This window comes from Ambystoma mexicanum, chromosome 13, assembly GCF_040938575.1.
Source record: "Ambystoma mexicanum isolate Mex_15411 chromosome 13, UKY_AmexF1_1, whole genome shotgun sequence".
Classification (NCBI taxonomy): Eukaryota; Metazoa; Chordata; class Amphibia; order Caudata; family Ambystomatidae; genus Ambystoma; species Ambystoma mexicanum.
Genome location: NC_090938.1, coordinates 698,084,305 through 698,105,372, shown reverse-complemented (window position 1 = coordinate 698,105,372; position 21,068 = coordinate 698,084,305). Strand labels below are relative to the sequence as shown.

At 46.6% G+C, this 21,068-nt stretch overlaps 1 protein-coding gene across 2 annotated transcripts in view; it reads right to left on the bottom strand.

The window, feature by feature from the left end:
* THRA (thyroid hormone receptor alpha) overlaps nt 1-21,068 on the bottom strand; it is a 946,869-nt gene that overhangs the window by 376,327 nt on the left and 549,474 nt on the right. For both annotated transcript variants that reach the window (XM_069634782.1, XM_069634783.1), the window contains exon 3: nt 16,336-16,593. In XM_069634782.1, coding sequence (XP_069490883.1) covers nt 16,336-16,388 — 53 coding nt within the window. In that variant the 5' untranslated portion in view covers nt 16,389-16,593. The remainder of the gene's footprint in view (nt 1-16,335; nt 16,594-21,068) is intronic.

Sequence of the window (21,068 nt, the reverse complement as noted above, 5' to 3'; positions counted from 1 at the left end):
GTCACATGACAGGCTCGAGTTGTGCATCAGGGTTCCGACGAACTGTTCGGTGCGACTGTAACCTGCCAGACCCCAGATGGAAAAAACTAGATCCGCCCAGTCAGAGGCCAGATGTGGGAGCCCAGAGTGGACTGTGTACCAGGTGAACGCAAGATGGGGATAGGAACAGGGAGTATGGACCACGCGCAGCGTGCCACCCCTGTGTGCCTGTGTGGTCACATCCTGTGTGATTGGGAAGGTGAAGTTTCCGCGGAGCTAAAAGTTTAGATCAACAAGGCCAAGAAACATTAAACTTGTGCTTGCATAGTTTCGATAGTGCGAAAGGATATGGAAAGAAATGTTTTGGCCGTGTAGAACACGAAGAGTAATGCACTCAAGAGCAAACACGAGGTAATCCCAACAGTATGGAGACGGTTGAAATCTGAAGAGAAGCTGTCGGGAGGGGCTATTTATACCAAACGTCCCATTAGTGTAGCCTAAAGTACCCAAAAAGACGCCGATAGGACACTAAGTGTCGAAGTTTTCCATAGGAAAATGCTATGTTGAAGTTACCGAGGTTTCCCATCCTGACAATGGGAAATTGTCACAGCACGTGAATCCATGAAAGATCCAATGCCGGAGAAGAAATGTTTCGGCCCTGTGAGCATGCTTTGATTTTCCAATCCTTTTCAAGTAGTAGTAACACACTTACAATCCTGACTATTACTTCCAAGATAGTAGAAACTTAAAGCAACTTTCATTGTGCTCAGCTTCATTTGGCCCAAGCAAAATGCGTCACACCTTGCGATTAGGGCCTTTGTCTGACATGTTGGACCCCTCTCGCCTCAGCAGCTCATTTAGGCAGTTTACCTCTCTCCCTGTCATGTGATTGAGTATGGTTTGCATTCTCAGACTCTGAGCGGTTTAACTCCATCTCCTCATCAATCATGTGACTTTGCAACTTCCCTGACTCCGCCTCTTCATCAATCATGTGGCTTTGCAACTTCCCTAACTCCGCCTCCTCAATCAATCATGTGGCTTTGCAACTTGCCTGACTCCGCCTCCTCATCAATCATGTGGCTTTGCAACTTCCCTGACTCCGCCTCCTCATCAATCATGCGGCTTTGCAACTTCCCTGACTCCGCCTCCTCATCAATCATGTGGCTTTGCAACTTCCGTGGCTTTGCAACTTCCCTGACTCACACTTTGTGAGGGAATACTCCTGGCCTTATGAAATGTCCACATACACAGTTTGATGCATTAGGTTGTGTTACTCTTTCAAACTTCCCCGAATCCCACTTTGGAGGAGTCACTCCTCAACAGTCAATGTGTTCATAGTGAGGGACTATATTCGGTTCTCAAAAGGGTCCTCTTAGAATTGTACGCACTATTCAGGTTATGTAAAGCTACACCGCTTTTAAACTGGCCCAGCCACTATTTCTTGTATGATATGTTGGTTGCCTGGGAGTTCCGCCAACCGTAGTCTGAACATACATGGTAAACAGTACATTTGCTGTGGCACGCAAATAACATTTTCTTTGGCAGAGAAGATTAGTACTTCAAAGTTATATTTAGCAGATTTCTGCGTCGAGCATAAAAGGCGATATTTTTATACTCTAGCCAGACTAACCACTCCAAAAACAGGATGGAAGCGGAGACAGCAGCCGTTGCTGGCAACTAGATACACCTTAACAGGTCATTCAATATACAAAGCACCGACTTGCCAAAAAAGGCCATGCAAGCTCCATAAACATGTTACAATACATTGCATTCAGAAAATAGTATGACCTTCAAGCGCTTTCTCCATACACAATTCGAGCCATAATGATTGATCCATACATTCACTAGACACACAGAATAAACATGATACAAGTAGTTGGTTCTTATGCGTTCCCTTTGCCACATTTACCCCTTCACACCTTCACTTCTTCCATCTTTCACTTGGTCATTACAGGGGGAGACCCCCTGGAACTCCTCTTCTTTTCTAACCTATAATGTCTCGGGGGGATAGCTCCGGGGCAACACGCTCACCTTGGAAGCAAAATGATAGGGAGCAACACAGGTTCGATCCCCGGGTCCGCGCTTAGAAGCCTCTGGGTGTTAAGCGCGTCATAAATAACCAATTATAATTATATTTGTCCCTATAACCGCAGAGCTAGCCTTAACCATATCTATTGCCACCTTGACAATGTGAGGATGCAGACGAAGGTTAGGAGAAGTATATCTCTGGCAAAGTAGGTGTAGGAGACGTCTTTTAGGCGAAGCAAAGAGGGATACCAATACAAACGGTGTGTCCTTACTGTCACCTACTGGGGAACGCAAGCAATGGCCAAAACCAACTGCAACGCCTGTGGGCGCGCCAGCGAGGTCAGAAGCACAGATCCTAGGATGTACACATGGACGACGAAGATGAGCTGTACACGTCATGGAATCAGACCACGGCCTGCCAAGGCTGCGCATGCCGATGTGCTCACTATCCCCACATATGCAGAGAATGGATTGTGGGCGCCACTCTTCATGGCAACCAGGGGAGTGGGGGGCGAGCCACGAAAAAAGTCAGGCTACCCTCCCCCCCCCAAAATGCAGGGCACGCAATTTGATATGGTCTCATTCACGCCACAAACTGCCCACCCCTGCCCCAATCTGCTTTTTTGGTAACATTGGTGGTAGGAGGCATTTTAACACAACAAAAACAAAACAAAACTGCAGGGTCATTACAGATGCAGGGAACACATCTATTAGAGCTCTGTCCAGGAGCTCTGGGGCCAAATACATGCAAACCTCCTAATTTGCATATGGACTGCACCAACAGAAGTGACGACACAGAAAAGGACATCGCAGAGAGCATCACCAGTCTTTGATACTTTGAGGCTCCGTGGAAGTGACTTTAGAATAACTTGCCATAAGTAGGCCAAGTGGCAAATAAGTTTGTGATGCACAATACCTAAATTGCACTATTGTTATTTATGAGGCAACTCTATAGTCAGTTTTTATTTTTTTTAAATAACAGCATGATATATTAACATAAGCTCTGAAGTGAATCACAGAGCTGCAGATAAGGCACAGTATGATTAAATGATCTTCCCAGGATCACACACTCTGGTTAAATGGTGAAACCAGGATGTGGGCAATTTAAGCAACTGAGAACATCTTTCCAGGTTTAGTTGATATATATATATATTTATGAAGGTTTCCCTTTGCATTTCATGTGCTTAAATACTTTATTTAAAGCAATGCCCTGGAAGCAAAACACATTACATAAACTATAATTTCGTAATTAACTTTACACTATATACATCATCATAGAAATATGTCGGGCAATAAGAGGATGGCTTTAGTTGTATTCTCCCCATCCTGCATGCAAAGTCACAAGAGCATCATGCAGATTAATGCTAGCCTAGCAACCCCCCCCGTGGGTCAAGCCATAATCATCATTTCATAAAGCATGCAACATCATGCACCATTCTCTCTGCTCATCCCTCCCCCATGCACATTTCTAAAGGGACAAAGGTCCCTGCTAATAGCCCCCCTCCCTCCCATCAGTGCCCAATGGCTCCCATTAGCTCACAAAGCTCCTTGGGACATTGTTCTGGCAGCGGGAAAGCTCTCAAGTTCGAGAAGGGGTACAGTGTCTTGCTGCCAGGACCATGACTGTGCTGAGAAGATATTGCTCGGCACATATTGTCCTCCCAGCCGGACACCTTTCCTGTTGGGCATCCTCATTGAGGTGCCGAACGGGAGAGGTGTCCCAGTGACAAAAGTCCCGGTCAGGCTCTCGAAAGAGCCTGTGGAGGGGAAGCTTGCCCCCCCTGACCACCACCCCTCGGTACGCCACTGATGGCAACAGATCAAAGGCCATGTAGGTCACACAAGCATATTATAACTGCACATGCTCTGGGAACAGACGATGGCTTACACAAGTAATGGAAACATATCAGGTGCTACATATAACATGTACATTTCATATATGGAAATTGAACTTGGCTTACCGAAGTCTCGGAAAGAGATTATGTCCTAGGCGTGTGCCAGACGCAAACCCCGAACCTAGCCAACATCCACACAACTCTATAATAGCACAGTCCGCCTGCCTGCTTAACACCCACCACACAACACAAATCAAGCCCTCGGTACATCACCTGATACTTATCGGCAGCTCCTGGCACCTCACCCTACTCCTGTACTAGACCACACGCAGGCAATGGGCGCCAACCTGATGCACACCAACTGCTGGCAAACCCCAAGGCACAACGTATACAAGAGCCATGCATCCCCACGCAGGCTGCGGTACCGCCCCGCCGGCCTGGCGCAGCTAATCCAATAGCAACCTCTGCCCTTCTCCCCAGAACGCCAGGGGACCACTCTGGTGGTGATAGCACGCGGTACAAATATCATTAACATAACCCCAGCGTCTTGATCGCAGATCCGCACCAGTAGGACCCGCCACTGGCAGACGCCTCGCTCCAGCAAGAGCCGCCAACTTCACCAACACACGGGGTCTGGTGCTACTTTACCGTACATGCCCACCCCAAACTCACAGCAGTGGCATGGAGTGTGATGCCCAGCGGTGACCCGGATGTGGCTGGATGGGCAGGAACCAACAGATGCCACCGAAAGCTACCACACCTCACTGGTGCCATACAAACAGATGGTTCTCTGCGAAGATATGCCAAGGCAAACAGGAAGAGGTTGGACAACACGAGTTGGAAATTGAAAGTAATTCAACTCGAAAAGAAGAAAGTAAAAATGGGTCTATTGTAAAAAAACGGAATTTTTGTACAAAGCATTATTTTAACAAGGAAAATATCTACTGTTAAATGGTGATGTGTAAAAAATAAATAAAAATAAAAAAAGTCAGAGGTCTGCACGCCCGGAAGCCACAAGCTGTGCCTTAAGCAACTAATTGGCAAATACCATACTAGTGTGTGAGAGGACCCCCTAGCATCTGCGACTAGCCCCCCCCCGTAATCTAGGGCTGATGCCACATAGGTTCCATGTCATTTCATTGCAGTATGTTTTTTCGTGGGGGTTTTTAACTGCAGATTTTTTAAATGAAAAAATCTCTTCGGATTTTTTTAAAATTTTTTTTTGGGGGGTCCCCATTTCCTCCAAGCCCCCATCCCCAATAATTGTTTTGCTATTCTCGAAAACACCCACACCCCATATATATATTTTCTACCCCCCCCCCCCTAAAATTTCGATGATTTAGTTTCGTTACAAAAATCTGCGGTAAAAACCCCAGCGAAAAAACATCCAGCGATGAAATGAGATAATGAGATAACCATTAGGCCCACATTTACAGCTGGGTCTTGGTTCGGTTTCCTCTCTTTTTTTCAAGGTCTTTTAAAGTGCTCCCCTTTTCTGTGTGTGAGGAAACAGAGGCCCTTACCTATTTGCGCACCTGTGAGTTATGTTGCGCACGTGGTGCTGAACGGTCTTTCAAAGGGAGCCTTTCATTAAGGGCATTATTTCAAGAAACCAGTGCCACGTGAACGCTGCATGTGTCATGTGTATTTGCTGCTCTTTGTTCAGTTCTTGTGCTCTGCGACATTTTTCACGTGTTATTGGATCTGTGTACCGACATGCACACACATTACAGGCGCCGTTCATGGCTTCCCCATGCAATTGTAATTGGTTGTTTATAACGCGCTTAATACCCAGAGGTTTCTAAGCACGGACCCGGGACCGCACCTGTGTTGCTCCTGTCGTCTTGCTTCCCAGGCGAGCACGTTGCCCCTCAGCCATCCTTCAGGCGCAGAATCAGATCCCGCAAACAGATCATGCGCTGGTCATGCCATGGAACGAGGCCACAGCCCACGCACACCAACGGAAAAAAAGTGACAGGCCACACATACCACAAATATAAACTATGGGCCGCACAATCACACAGGCCCCAATCGCGGCCTACATATATGTCACAAAAACAGGCCATGCCTGGCCCACACACATCAGAAGAGGGCATCATGGGCTAGAGACGGCAGAACAAGGGCCACACAGCATCTGTGAGCCCCACGTGCCTGAGATCTGCATCTCTGACAGGATGACACAGTGTCATTGACAAGAATCGTGGGCTCCAGGAGAGTAGGCACATACATCACTGGGCCTGGCCAATCTACAAAGCTTCACCACCCATCTTTGACGGATGAACGAAGGCTCCCGAACACAGCATTGGTGGATGGAAGCCTCCGCCACACTTCACGCCGCTTGAAGCCCCCCCCTCACACTTCACGCCGCTTGAAAACTCTGCCACACTTTACGCCGCTTGAAGCCTCCGCCACACTACACACTGCTTGAAGCCTCCGCCACACTTCACACTGCTTGAAGCCTCCGCCACACTTCACACTGCTTGGAGCCTCCGCCACACTTCACGCCGCTTGAAGCCCCCCCTCACACTTCACGCCGCTTGAAAACTCTGCCACACTTTACGCCGCTTGAAGCCTCCGCCACACTACACACTGCTTGAAGCCTCCGCCACACTTCACACTGCTTGAAGCCTCCGCCACACTTCACACTGCTTGAAGCCTCCGCCACACTTCACACTGCTTGGAGCCTCCGCCACACTTCACGCCGCTTGAAGCCCCCCCTCACACTTCACGCCGCTTGAAAACTCTGCCACACTTTACGCCGCTTGAAGCCTCCGCCACACTACACACTGCTTGAAGCCTCCGCCACACTTCACACTGCTTGAAGCCTCCGCCACACTTCACACTGCTTGAAGCCTCCGCCACACTTCACGCCGCTTGAAGCCCCCCCTCACACTTCACACTGCTTGAAGCCTCCGCCACACTTCACACTGCTTGAAGCCTCCGCCACACTTCACACTGCTTGGAGCCTCCGCCACACTTCACACTGCTTGAAGCCTCCGCCACACTTCACACTGCTTGAAGCCTCCGCCACACTTCACACTGCTTGGAGCCTCCGCCACACTTCACACTGCTTGAAGCCTCCGCCACACTTCACACTGCTTGAAGCCTCCGCCACACTTCACACTGCTTGAAGCCTCCGCCACACTTCACACTGCTTGAAGCCTCCGCCACACTTCACACTGCTTGAAGCCTCCGCCACACTTCACGTCAGAATTCGATTCAAACAATTGCAAACAACACTACGAAACACGGAGCAAAAATGACAATTGCATCCAAGGACTTTTTGGCTCCTCCAAATAGTGTCGGTTCCTTGAAGGCTCCCCTGCTTCTCATTGATGGATCTGAGGTCCTCGTTCAGAACCCCCCCTCCTCAACACCCCGAAAAAGCGTCATCTATACACATAAGGCTTCCGCACACCCCACTGGAGGATTCGGGGGCCGCTGTCAAGGACACTGCTGGCTTGAGTGCCCTCAGGATAACATAATCCCAGGCGCAGATTAAGAGTGAATTTGCAGATGGGCCTGGAGTTCCTTGTAGCTGTGGGGGCTGTTGCCATGCCTCTGCGCCAGGAGCAGTGAGGCACGGATGGGTTTAGGGCAAGTTTGGCAAATCAGGGCACCAGAATTAGGTTCAGTTTTGTGGGGCATTGGGAGCCAAGTGGCACTGCGATTGTGAGGTCCCTCGCGCTGTCCATGGCATCTGCGTACAGTAGGAGGATGTCCGGGTGTGGAATCATGGGTTCAGAGTTGGATGCAGGCCGCCGCGGTGGTCCCAGTTTCAGGTTGCACATTGCTGAGAAGGAAGAGGAGCTTTACCTTTCAAGATGGCCGCCATTTACTTTTCCCAGTTTGGGATGGTGGATCTGGGCCGGTTTTACAAGCGCTTCCCATCCCAGTATGGCTGCGATTGTCGGCAATCATATAGTGGCCAATGACGGGTGGTGACCTGCCATAACACTTCCGTTCTTCGTTCATGCCGTCAACTTGCCGCTTAATTTCTGCAGCACTTGCTTTACACCGGCAGTGTACTCCGGACACTTTTACCACCAGCTTTCCCACCAATCGGAGCCATTCATCATTTAGACCGCTCATCCTTCCACTACATCAACCATGACCGATGGTGAGGCTCGGGGGAAACACCACCACGTTCGTCTGAGATCCAGGGAAGCATTGAAACAGGAACATCCAGAGACTGACAATTGTGAGGTACCGGACACCAGTGTTTCATGCAAAGGTTCTGCCGTGTAACCACAGTGTATATGGGAGCGCAGAAAAGCAGCCCTGTGCATCTCCAGATCTGCATCAAGGCAAGTGGCCTTTATAGAGGAGCAGCCACATGCCTCTGCAGGAAGTCCCACCCCCCTACTACCTATATGCTGGGAGCCTGAAATTGTGCCATGCTTGACACCAGCAGTTGAGACCATTCCGCAGCGAGTATTCGAGAAAAGGTACCCATTGAGAAAGCCGTATCAAATGTATTGCCGAAGAGAAGACAATCTAATGGAGGAGCTCTCCGAGGGGATATGGAAATGAGAGAAACAGGAGCGGGTGACATCACAAGAGATGAGTGTGCCGCACTAAGAAGATAAGCTGAAGAAAATTTATGGACCTTCTAGAACATGATGACGAAATAAAAGAATTGAGCGAGCATTCATATGCGAAAAGAAGAGTGCATGTGTAAGGAGCACTGCAGAAAATGCAACCAGTACAATAACTGTACAGATGCAGTAACGCAAGCATATTAAGTGATCGTTGAAGCTGGCTACATGTAGAGAATAGACTGCAGGCGAAGCGGCCATTGTATAGAAGCTCGACATAGGTAAGTTCAAACTCATGGAGACGAAGGACCGAAAGCTGTGTCGCAGCAAAGAATTAGCTAGGATTGTGGAAGAAGCGAGATGGGCTGTCTGGCCTGGTGTCAAGGCTGAAGCTGCCAAGACTGGTTATCTATTCCTGAAGGCAGTGAACGCGAGATGCTAAATCATCCCTTGATAAGGTGCAAAGAAAGAACACCACGGGTGCCAAGTTTTATTCATTCAAGACAATTAAATGCTGAAAAATGGGCCGACTTGTGGTCTCCTGTCACGTGAGCCAAGGAGGGACATCGAGTTGGGCATGCGGTTCGAGTATTATGATAGCGCGTGCTCACACTTGCTTCTATTCCCAGAGACGGGAATACATTGCCAATTTCAAAGATAATCTTCATGACAGAAGGCATGGGCGATGAGAGATGTTGGGCTAATTGGGTGGGGAGGTAAAGTGAAGTCCACCTCCTGGCACCTGGGGCATGATCTTACGTGCTGTTAATAAACCGAATGTTCCAGAATGGCACAAGCGTGCCAACCAATGGTAGAAGGCCATATCATGAAGAGCCGCATAGTTTGAAAGCCAATCATATACTTTGTACTTAATAATGATGAAGAATGACTTGTACTAGAGGTGGGCATAAGTGGTCCACCTGACAGTAGATGTCCAATCACAACCCAGCCCTTATAGAAAGTATACTTAGATGTTCCCTTTGAGCGTATCATAACCCCCCTTACATTGTTCTTAGTTTGCCAGGTAGTACGACACATTTTTGCTATAAAAGTAATTTTTTATGAAATGCTTCGAGAACGCCTGTGCGACGTTTGTTGATGTCAGTTGTAACTCCCTGTTTTAGACAATTGATATTAAAACAGAAAAGTACTTTGCCATCTTCCAGAGTTGGTTCGATTATTTGGTGTCAGAGTTATTCTGCATCCCATCCAATGCATGTGTGCTACCAAAAGGGTTCTAACGTTCACCTTATTTAGCGACTTTCTGCCACTGATGTCGGCCTCGCTGCATGGGTCTCTGGAAAAAAGTGGGTGGGGGTGTAAGTGGGATGGTAGGGAAGGAAGGAGCAGGAAACCTGTGGATTCAGGAGTCCACCTTGAGAAGGGCAGGTTGGCAGCACCTGTTACTTATGTGCCGCTCTGCCAAAGGAATGAAAGTGGCGAGTTGGCAGTCGGGTACAGCGTGGCAGAGGGTGAGCAATGGTGGCTTCGTGGTAGAGTTTTCGGCTTATTGTGCATAAAAGCAAATCGCATTTTAATGACAAACCTTTCTTGCATCTTAATGTCTCCTCAGGTCACAATGTCATCTGCCTTTGAGACATCCTAGACGGGGGAGCAACCAGCTGGGAGCTCTAGCCCAGATCACGGTGGAGTCGTGAGGGTGCCTGCCCAAATGAAGACATCTTGCTAACGGTGAGAGAACCATGGAAGGTGGGGGGAGGAGCTAACCCTACCGCAAGTGCCCTGACATAGGTGAGAATGCGGTCTGTGGAAGCCAAGAAAGACCCAACAGGCACAAGGGGAAGTTGCAGGCCGTGCGCAGGAAAAGCAGCGTGGCATCTCCCACGGCAGGGGTCTGCAACCATAGCCTCTCCAGATGTTTCGGACTACAACTCTTGCCAGCATACTACAATGGTGAGGTATCATGGGGGTCGTAGTCCAAAACATCCACAGAGTCAAAGGTTGCACCCCTCTATCCTAGGTGAAAAGGGCCTGACACGCGACTTGCCCGGCAACAGCTTAACGGTCACCGCACCATGTTGGAAGAGGCGCATGGCCAAGGCAAACACCACAACGAAGACCTAGGGGAGCATAGAAGACAAAACAGTCTGCTGGGGCGGTATGAACTCCCCTGGGAATGCGAGTGCCTTGATAGGCACTGCCCTGCTTGCGGATGCCCCTGTGTAGACTATGGAACTGGAGCATGCCTTAACCCACCCAGGCACACTGTTACAGAAATCATCCTGTTATGTTATTTTGGATACCCCCTAACCCCAGTATGGGGTCACTGCTTCTTGCCCTAGCGAGAGTCTCGCGCGGAGGGAATGCGAGCTGCGGGATCGTCAAGCTACGCAAACGGAATTAATCCAGATTAGATGGGGAAATCGCTCTATCCTCTTTTTGGCGCAGTGGATCATCACCAGGTTAGGCCTCTGGGGTTTACGGGAGACTACGCTGTGAGCCCACAGAATATCACGGCAAAGATCTTTCTGTTTCGTTTTTCCCCCCATTTCCTGCACCCCCATCCATTGGTTAGGACAAAACCTTTTCTAAAACCGCGTTCTTCGGCATCACAGTAGCTTATGCCGTTTGGGTTGCGGAGTCGCAGTTCGCCGCATTCAATTACAGATGGGATGCAGAATTTATTGCAGCAGGGGTACCTCTTCTGTACCAATGAAACGAGACGACTTGAGTTGACTTGATAAGATACGAAGACAGACATAGACTAGTCCAATGGTCTTTTCAAGATACCAGGCATCAAACGTGACTTTAGAAGATTAGAAACTCAAAGTTAGGAAGCATGAAATGTCCCCTGCATCCAAAGAAAAGAAATGCAGGCAGGAAGCCCTGTGTATGTGCTGCAGAAGTGAGGAGCATCCGGCCCGCAGGAGGAACTGGGGAGCATCCGCCCGCAGGAGGAACTGGGGAGCATCTGCCCTGCAGGAGGAACTGGGGAGCATCCGGTCCGCAGGAGGAATTGGGGAGTATCCGGTCCGCAGGAGGAACTGGGGAGCATCCGGTCCACAGGAGGAACTTGGGAGCATCCGCCTGCAGGAGGAACTGGTGAGCATCCGGCCCGCAGGAGGAACTGGTTAGCATGCGGCCCGCAGGAGGAACTGGGGAGCATACGCTGGCAGGAGGAACTGGGGAGCATCCGGGCCGTGGGAGGAACTGGTGAGCATCCGCTCACAGAAGGGCCAACAACCAAGCCCTGCCTGTGATTTCTTTTGTCAAAAAGAATGGTTTATCCAAGAGACTGGCCCTCCTAGTAACAACATGGGCAGCAAATTCACAGAGTGACTAACCGCTTCTACTTGAATCAAAAAATACATTGCTTGAACCGAAGGAGAAAGTGGAAGGGGTCGGATCGGAAGCCGGCGCGGAGAATTTGCCTGGAGTTGTTACTCGTCACAGTGTGTGATGACAAATGAAGATTTCTTAAGAGCGAGCGTAGCTCATTTGCCTCAATTCCTGGATCCCCATTTGACATTCTTTTGGATGTCGAGGCCTAGCTGTGCATTACCAATTCATGAATTGGAATGATTATAATATGTACATGAATTTGCCAAAATATTTTCAGGAAACGAAATGGTGTAGGATTATAAATACATACACAACCTGCTGAAGCAGGCGCGCAGGTGGCAGATCCGAGTCCCAGCTGCCAAAGAGCAGAAGGAATCGCTTTCTGTAATTAGTCCAACAGGAGTGGAGCATTTACACCGTAATCCACCCTACGCTTGTGAAAGCGATGTCTTGCCTGAGAAGCGTATTCCTTGCGTGCTAACGGGTGCGTTAGCCATGTAAGAAAATTATATTTTGAGCCAGTATACTGCTCAAAGGTCAAAGAACGTGATCATTCAACAATTCTCCATAAAGAAAATTCTCAAACTTTGAGCACTTTAATGGATCATCTTAGCCGTAATAATGTTAGATAACGAATCAATATCCATCAGTGTTAATCAATGATTTGCTGGATGCAGTCAATATCTCAGTGTGTTCTTGAGTTCGCTAAGATTGGATAATGTAACGGGTCTCGCAGCAGCACTCTGGTGCCTCAGGGTTTGGCCGCTTTACAAAGGCAATAAATAAATAAACAAATAAACAAACACACTTTTTGAGGTTGTGAGCAGAGGGTAAGTGGAAGATTCCATTCAAGACACCTTTAGGGCATTTTGGAAATATAGCGCACCCAAATCTGAATTTGGGGATACAAGTATTTGACTTCCTCTTTTGGGAAATTTTTCTAAGCAAAGCCCAATGTTCACACACACGCATCACAAAAGAGGTGATGGCTGGGAGGTTTAGACCAAGGCTAATTTGCAAATATTCTTTCCCCTTTTGGAATGGCTTGGCAGGCGAAGAGCGATGGTCTGGAGGGTTGCCCAGAGAAATGCCAGAGGTTAAGATGAATTCTAAACCTCCCAGCCATCACCTCTTGTGTTGCTACTTCCAATATGCAGCCATCCCGACTCGGATGTGTGGGCAAATGGCTCACAAGTAAAGACCCACTTAGCCTTTCACCTATCTGAGGTTGATGAATCAAGTACACTTACAATGGGGCAGTAATAACAACTGTTATCACAGTGCTTCGAAGCTGGAGGGATACATCATGAAGCGCTTTCTATGAACACAAATATTTTATTAACATCTTTAAATAGTGACCTTCCCAACTCCATCCACCATGTACAGGAAATGGATGTTACACCGCTCTTGTATGGTGAGCTGTTCAGCGAGTCCTAACCCTTCAAAATACATAAATGATGCAGATTATCTGATTTTAGTATGTTTGAAAACTGTTAATGGTGTAATTCCAAGACCAGCACATTGGTTGTTGTTCCTACCTAGAGTTAACCTAATTACCACTTTCCAACTGGAGTAAGATTAGTAAAGGTGATGCTCCATTACACCAAGAGTTTGGGTTCAACAAAATCCAGGAGCTGTTCAGTTTGAGGAAATCAAGGAACTGATCAGAGTTTGTTTGGTAAGCCTCAGTTAAAGAACACCCAATGCAATTGGTGGAAAACGAACCCAAAATACGCCAGGTTCATGCTTTATTTTAATGGCAGGACAAGCAAATCTAATGGAGGCTAGCTCCCGGGCAACAGAGTTGCCTTGGGAACAAGATCATGCCATGCAACGTGTTAGATACTCTGTGCCCGCACGTAGAAGCTGAGGAGTCTGGCCTTAAGCTTGATATAAATTATCTGGTATTGCCAGTATTGTATGGCACTGTATTGAAGGCATAGGCTGATGGATTTGCTAAACCACTAGTTATGGTGTCCTTCAATGTGCCACAACATTTAAATCTACGTTTAAGTATGCAGACTGCACATTCAAGAAAAATAATCTATGGAAAACCAAGCTGGCTTGCAACTGGTACCAAAACCCAATGAGTCGCCTTATACTATGCAATTACATTTTGTTCAATTTCTATCTACATAGGTCTCCAAAAAAAGCAGCTATTTTGGAGGTAGCTGAGCGTGTTAAAAGGGAACACACTTCCATGGTTCATCAACTATTCCATCTTGTTTAGCAGATACACAAGTTTAAAAGGAATGTGTTATTTACTTGGAATTCCTAGAAGTTTTTTAAGTGGTTGAAGCACTTCAGCTACATCTCACTTTTGACGTGCTCCGGGTAATCTACTGCAGATAAAAATATCCTTAGAACCCTAGAGTGTCTTTCCCATATGATCTGAGAGTTGAAACACCATACCATTTGTATCATGATTTAATTGTTTAACTGTGTTGACGCATGAGGAAACAGCTTGTTCTTAATATTTATTAATAGCATGATTTTAAATGCAGAAACCTTTTAAGATATACACGTTGTTCAAATATCACATTGCTCAATTAACTTACATAAAATCATTAAGAAAAGAAATACTTTCTTCTCTGATTTGCAGGCCCAGTGCGATAGCGAAGCCGAAAGAACAAATCAGATATTGAAAGTGTTTTTGTCATGTTTCGCTGATGTTCTTTAAAGTACCCATACTGGATTTTCCTATAGTAACGACATATATCTGCCTAAACCAGTTTACCATTCTGTTTGGAGATTCAACACTCTAGGTGTCTTCCTAACCCGTTTTATACTCTTCTCACCAGTTCCATCAATTAGCAATGTTAAGCAGAAATTACTGCAAATAGAAGGTCAAGTTTCAGAACAGTTGAGACTGGCAACAAAAAATATGAGGATATCGAGGATGTAAAACCTCAGCCTGATAAGACCACTTAGGTGACAATGGACACAGTATAACAAACTTTTAAGATAGGAGAAGATTGTCGCCCAACTCATGCGTGTCTCAGCACTTCAAATGTTCATATGCCAGAATTTCATAGGAAGATTCAAACACGATTTGCTTGTCCCTTTTTTCTGAGTGGCGATTAATTTTGTAGCGGTAAGATGCACAACAGCACAGCACAGAGTACATTTCACGCTTATTGCAAGCAGCACCTTCCGATATTACCTCTGAATATCTCCCCCACGCCCGCCTCGCACCCAGAAGTCTCAGAGAGCTTGCATTGTTAAGCCCCTGTGCATCTGAAGGAGCCTCTCTAGCTTTAACATTTTGTGTTTGGTTGCAATGACTGCTTTTACATCGAACAACAACCTACTTGACTAAATGAACATTACTGAAATATTTAGCACAACCAACGGTCCAGAATATGAGAAGTTATCCAAAATACTTGTGACATTAACTATGAAAGCCTAGTATGGTTCTTCAAGCTATAAATACCAGTTCACTTTACCTAATGCAATTAAAAAGATTGATGTGTTCAAAACATTTTTGTTACTGTAAGGGGTACAATTTCAAATGTCAATCTACTACCCACGCATAAAAAGGAACTCTCCCCCTTAATACTCCTCATGCACACAGCACACAATTTCTTACTCGCCAAGAGTCAATTATCACTCGCCACTGGTGATCCAAAAGGCTGCATATCAAAGCTTGCTGTCCTTCCAAAGCCTTGTTACCCGCCATTTCCTTAACCAGAACGGCTACTGTTATTGAGATTGGGGGTGCCGGTTAATAGAGTGTTCCGGTTAATAAGGTGCTGTTTAAAAAGGCCTTTACGGCTTTATTACTTTATTCTTACAAGCAATGATAAATTCATCAAACTCATTTTGGATGTTGCACAGCAACATTTTCTCGCATTTCTTAAGTGTACTTCTCGCTTCTCTGTCCTTAAACATCTCAGCCCTTCCCAATCTAGAAGGTAATAGCTGAATTGGAGGTACCCAATGTGTCTCTCCTATTTCTATGCTTAATGTGTGGCGTACATTTAATAAAGATCATTTCTGCGGCGTCAGTGTAAAAAATTGAAAGCGGAGAAGCGCCACACCTCCCAGTGATGAATCATGCAAAAAAATGCTTGCGGGCTTTTGGCGCATTAGAAATACATAAATAAATAAAATACAACCATTAAAAGGAGCAACCCAATTCATACTAGAAAAAATATAGAAAATGACCAACAGTTCAATCTTCGGAGACACTGGAAAGGACATCAATGCGCAAACTCCAACTTCAAAATATAATTTCTGATGCCAAGGACTGCTCTTCCCATGTGATGGGCAACAGGAAACGCAGAACGATGTGACCCCATATTGCGGGCACAGCGTATGACGGTCAAACACTGCGCGCACACTTGCAGAATTATTTTGGAAGTTACATTAATGCGAATGGTCGATTACTATTGAAATAAAATGTTTGTCTATTAGAACTGTATTATGTAAGGAATTATAGGTACAACATCATATATCATTGGCGTACAACTATTAAAAAAAAATCTTAACTCAAAAGTAAGATGAGAAAAAACCTCATTTGCAAGATCAGTGGGTACCTGAGTCAGTGAATGGCTAACCGTGATGTTACGGGGTACGACACAGTGGCTATTTCACACACTGTCCAGCAGGGGACACAGGAATGAGGGTAGGGATGGGGCAGCACCACTGACCTTTTTTCATCTGGATCTGACAAGCAGTCCAGATCGCTGGGGTTCTGGTCCATTCAACGTAATTCCATCCAGAACCAATCAGAAGAGACCAAGGCGGGCTCCGCCCCCAGCTGCGTGCTCTGCATGCGCCGCGAGCAGAGTGAATTCTCACAGGGCGCCCCCCATGGCGGGCGCCTCAGCGTCCGCCAGCCGCCGGCGCCACCCTGTGCATCCTCAGGGAAACGGAGGGCAGCACCCAAGGATCCAGAGTGGGAGCCCCTGGGAAGAGAAGAAAAGGAGGGTTATCACTCAACCAAGTGTGATATACATATATTATTATTATCATACAAGTATACATATATCGCGTATTAATTAAAATAATGCCATTGAAAAAGCTGAAGAAATAGGTTTTTCTTTTTAGTGAGAAAAAGGGGTGTAGGTTAGGAGGAAAAACTAAAAATTGAATTTTTTCTTGCCCAAAAGCTTAGCAGGAAAAGGGGCAGGCGTTGGCAGAACTGGCACCAGAAGAATACAATAGAGGGAGGAAAGAATGGGGGTAGCAAAAGCGTGCAGCAGAGAGCAGTAGCTTCAGATAAAGTAAGTTGGGCAAAGGCAAGGGGGTTTCAGGGTTGTAGACCCCCTACTCCGCCCAAAATACAAAAGGAAAATGCCAGACAAATTAAAAAATACATGAAAAAGTAAAGCAACATTAAAATCACGCCCCATCAGGGCTGAAACATCCTCTACACCAGGGTAACTACAACCTTTGGCTCTCCAGATGTTTCGGACTATCACTGCCATCTGCACTAGGCAGAGTAGTCAATGGGAAGGGATCATGGGAGCTGTAGTCCAAAACATGTGGAGAAGTGTACCTCAGCCACATAAACCGGTATATTAAAACGTATGATTGTATTTTTAGACCATTAGGTTTGTTTCTTATACATTGCAACCCGCGGTGGGAGATGTTTTTTCGAGTCACAGAAAGAACATCACCCAAGTCCAACGCATGATGGCACTTCATAAAGTCACCAGCGGGGCGGCGCTAGCACCTTCCTTCCCTGCGGCCAGAACTGGAACCCTCACCCACCAAGCCGAGAGGTCCAGCACACGGCGGCGGAAACTTGAGGGACGTCTCCAACCTCTTCCCTCCAAATGCTTTCCATGGAGGAAGTTGCTTAACGCAGAGAGAGGGGGCGGCTTCCGGATCACAAGCATTGGCAAATCCAATAGGTTTTGGTCGCTATGCGTCAGGCGCTTCTCCAAATGTTGCAATAAACTAAAGCAGCGCAATAAAGCCTGCCCCAATACGAGGGGCAACAATCGTTAAAATAATGAACACGAAATAGGCACACAAAGTAGAGCAACACAAACATTGATCTGCCCAGCCTGGGCGCCTTCGATCTTCCCATTTAACTGACAGCAGAGGCAACCAATTGCAACTAAGGCACACACAGAAAGTTCACGCTTCAGCCAATCAGAATGCAGGAGACATTCAACATGAGGGAATAATGACCCATGACTAAGACCTGTGTCCACACATGTTTGCCATCGAGCACTATGCACGTGAAAAGATTTTGCTCCAATAGATATCACGTTATTTGCCAAAGCCTGACAAGCCTAGAAGGACACAGCAGGCTTGTTGAATTTCAGGCCAGTTATTATGTATGGGGAGCTTCAAAACTGCTCGAAAAAGATGACGCGTAAACTTTTTGCCTTTTCCTTTTGTGACCAGAACTGGCCAATTTTAGGATATTTTAGGTTTTATTTTCTAAACATGCTAGTATGGGCGGTGAGCACAGCCGTTTACTGTGCTCTGGTAACACCCAGACACTCTTACGCTACCACTACTTGCTCCCGACATGATGTTGACCTACGCTGCGCACTCACCGTTTAGCCTACGAGTTGTGCTCGGTAGGCTCTTGAGGGTAGGCTGTGCATGACACTTGGAAGTATAGCGAGGTTAGCCATTTTGTAGAACGTGCGTAAGAGGCCAGGGTATTGCACTGGGAAGAGTCACAGAGGTGGTTCAGTGTCTCGCACAGGGAGGATCTTTGAGCGCAGGCCGTGTAGCTCATCTGAGTGATTATTGGGGTAGGCAATGTATTGCACTTAAAAGGATTATTGGGGGGTGGGCAATGTATAGTACTTAGATGGATTTTGGGGATGGGCAATTTATTGCACTTAGATGGAATATTGGAGGTGAGCAACATGCTGCAAGATGGTTTTGGGGATAGGCAATGTATTGCACCTAGGAGGACTATTGGGGATAAGCAATGTATTGCACTTAGATGTATTTGGGGATAGGCAATGTATTGCACTCATATGGATTTGGGGTTCGGACAATGTGTTGCACTCAGATGGATTTTGGGGGTGGCCAACGCATTGAACCAGATGGTCTAGAAAGGTGGCCAATGTCTAGCGCTTAGATGATTTGTAAGCCAGGTACTGCTCTATGAAATCCATGAGGGTATCAAACGTGTTGCGCTTAGAGTTTGCTCGCTTGGCCTACGTGATGCACCTGGAAGAATTCATGAAGGTGACCCGGGTGTTGCTCTCTGAAGATTTGTGAGGGTAGCCATTGTATCGCATAGATCGCAGCTATTGCACCTAGACGATCTCCTGCAACAGCCTCCACATTGCACTTGAAAGGTTGTGGAGCTGGTCAGGGTGCTGCACCTAGTGGATTCCATGAGGGCAGCCAAGTTACTGATTCTAGGCGACTGTAGAACGTGTTTACTCCATGGAATGCAGGTGTCGGCAGCATGCAGTCTCTATGGTCAGTTTGGGTTTAGAACATAGGAATGCAGGTGTCGGTAGCATGCAGTCTCTATGGTCAGTTTGGGTTTAGAACATAGGAATGCAGGTGTCGGCAGCATGCAGTCTCTATGGTCAGTTTGGGTTTAGAACATAGGAATGCAGGTGTCGGTAGCATGCAGTCTCTATGGTCAGTTTGGGTTTAGAACATAGGAATGCAGGTGTCGGCAGCATGCAGTCTCTATGGTCAGTTTGGGTTTAGAACATAGGAATGCAGGTGTCGGCAGCATGCAGTCTCTATGGTCAGTTTGGGTTTAGAACATAGCCACATTATGATGGCTGGAGGCATGCAGAAGGATGCCTCATTTATTTACCCACCCAGATGTTTAGAATCTAGCTGAATGCGACGATTCTAGGCATTCCTTGATTATAACCATTGCATGTTACCGCTCGCACCCCGCGTTTATGGAATTAGCCAAAGGCGAGCCACACTTCCGCACGCATCCGCTTTCACACACAACTCGAATGACACATTGCACAACACGTATACCATAAGAATGCAGCTACCTTTCACAACAAAAATGAAAACTGGAGCTACAAACTTAAGCGACTCCTCTTGCACATCCCTCCAGTTTATTTCCCTAGTTTACCTCTCTCCACCCATACACATGCCAGTTAGACCTGGGTGGCTAGCAGGGACTCGGCCAAGTCCTCATAACCTTTATTGGCCATTATGAGCGCATGCATAATAGCACCTCCCAATTTCCCATACTTTGGACTCAGGTCCCTCCGAGGTCATTCAGCCTGTAGTACGTTGGGACCCTACCCATGGTGGAAGGTGCTTTACAAACGACGAAAATCAAATGAAACAACACTTACCTTCATCTGGAAGTTTTTTTTCGGTGACTAAAGATTTGCATTAAAATTGGGCATTAATATACTTGTGAGACATACCTTCTCAATAAAAAAATACTTTAACAGATGTTTGTGGCTTTTAATTAAATACTTTGTTTAGCCTTTGGTGCCATCCTTGGGGCACAGTGACCCTACATAAAGTGCCACAGGGCCAGAGGACATGCCCACCCTAAATGACCATAGCAGAAGTGCCCCGAGAGCATGCCCAATTGGCTCAACCTGAAGTGCCTGCAGGGTGATTCTGCAGGCCTGGTCCTACAGGCACTGTACTATGGGTATTGCTTGGGCCCATTCCCTGAGCACAGTGATGCTTCCTCCAGTGCTGTGGTAGGTCAGAAGAAGGCGACAGACCATTGTTTGATAAGTTTAACAAGTGATTTATTTAAATTATAAGAAAATAGCTGTTCTATCCCTATATTATGGGTTTCCCTACCTAACAAAACTAACTAGGGTGCTTGTTGTCAGTAGTGAAGTCCAAAAAGTAAACAGTCAGTCCTCGGTCTCAAAGCCAATCAATACTGGGTCCACCATTAAGAGAAAACAACAAAAAAATACAGGAGAATGATTCCCTTAGGCTTTTCCAGCCCTAGTAGATTATTTTTAACAGTTCTTGGCTATTTCTTGGATTAACTTGTTCAGTTTGTCTCGGGGACTTTTCCACCTTTCTGACACCCCTTTTCCTCATGTACAGAAACTTCATCTCCAGGCTGTGTTTTGGTTTTGATCCCTTCATACTTTGATTTCTTGAAGTGTCTCTTTAAAGTTCCCTTTCTCCAATATGTTAGGGGAACTGAATGTACTCTTTGATCTTGGTTCTCTGTATTCCTCTGGTTCCCTACTTTCTCTTGAACAATATGTTTCATATCAACATTCTCTTGGTCTGAGAAACTGACTTTCTCTTTGGGATGATTATAGCATCCCTACCAACTGTGTCGGATCCGCTGTTCAGTTCCTGTCTTGTAATGAGTAAGACAGGTTCCACTGAGATTCTCCATCTTATGGGTATTTCACCCTTCACTGAGACGAGTAAACTGAGTCCCATAGTTATTCTCCCGCCGATGGATACTTGTCCATTCATTGGGATG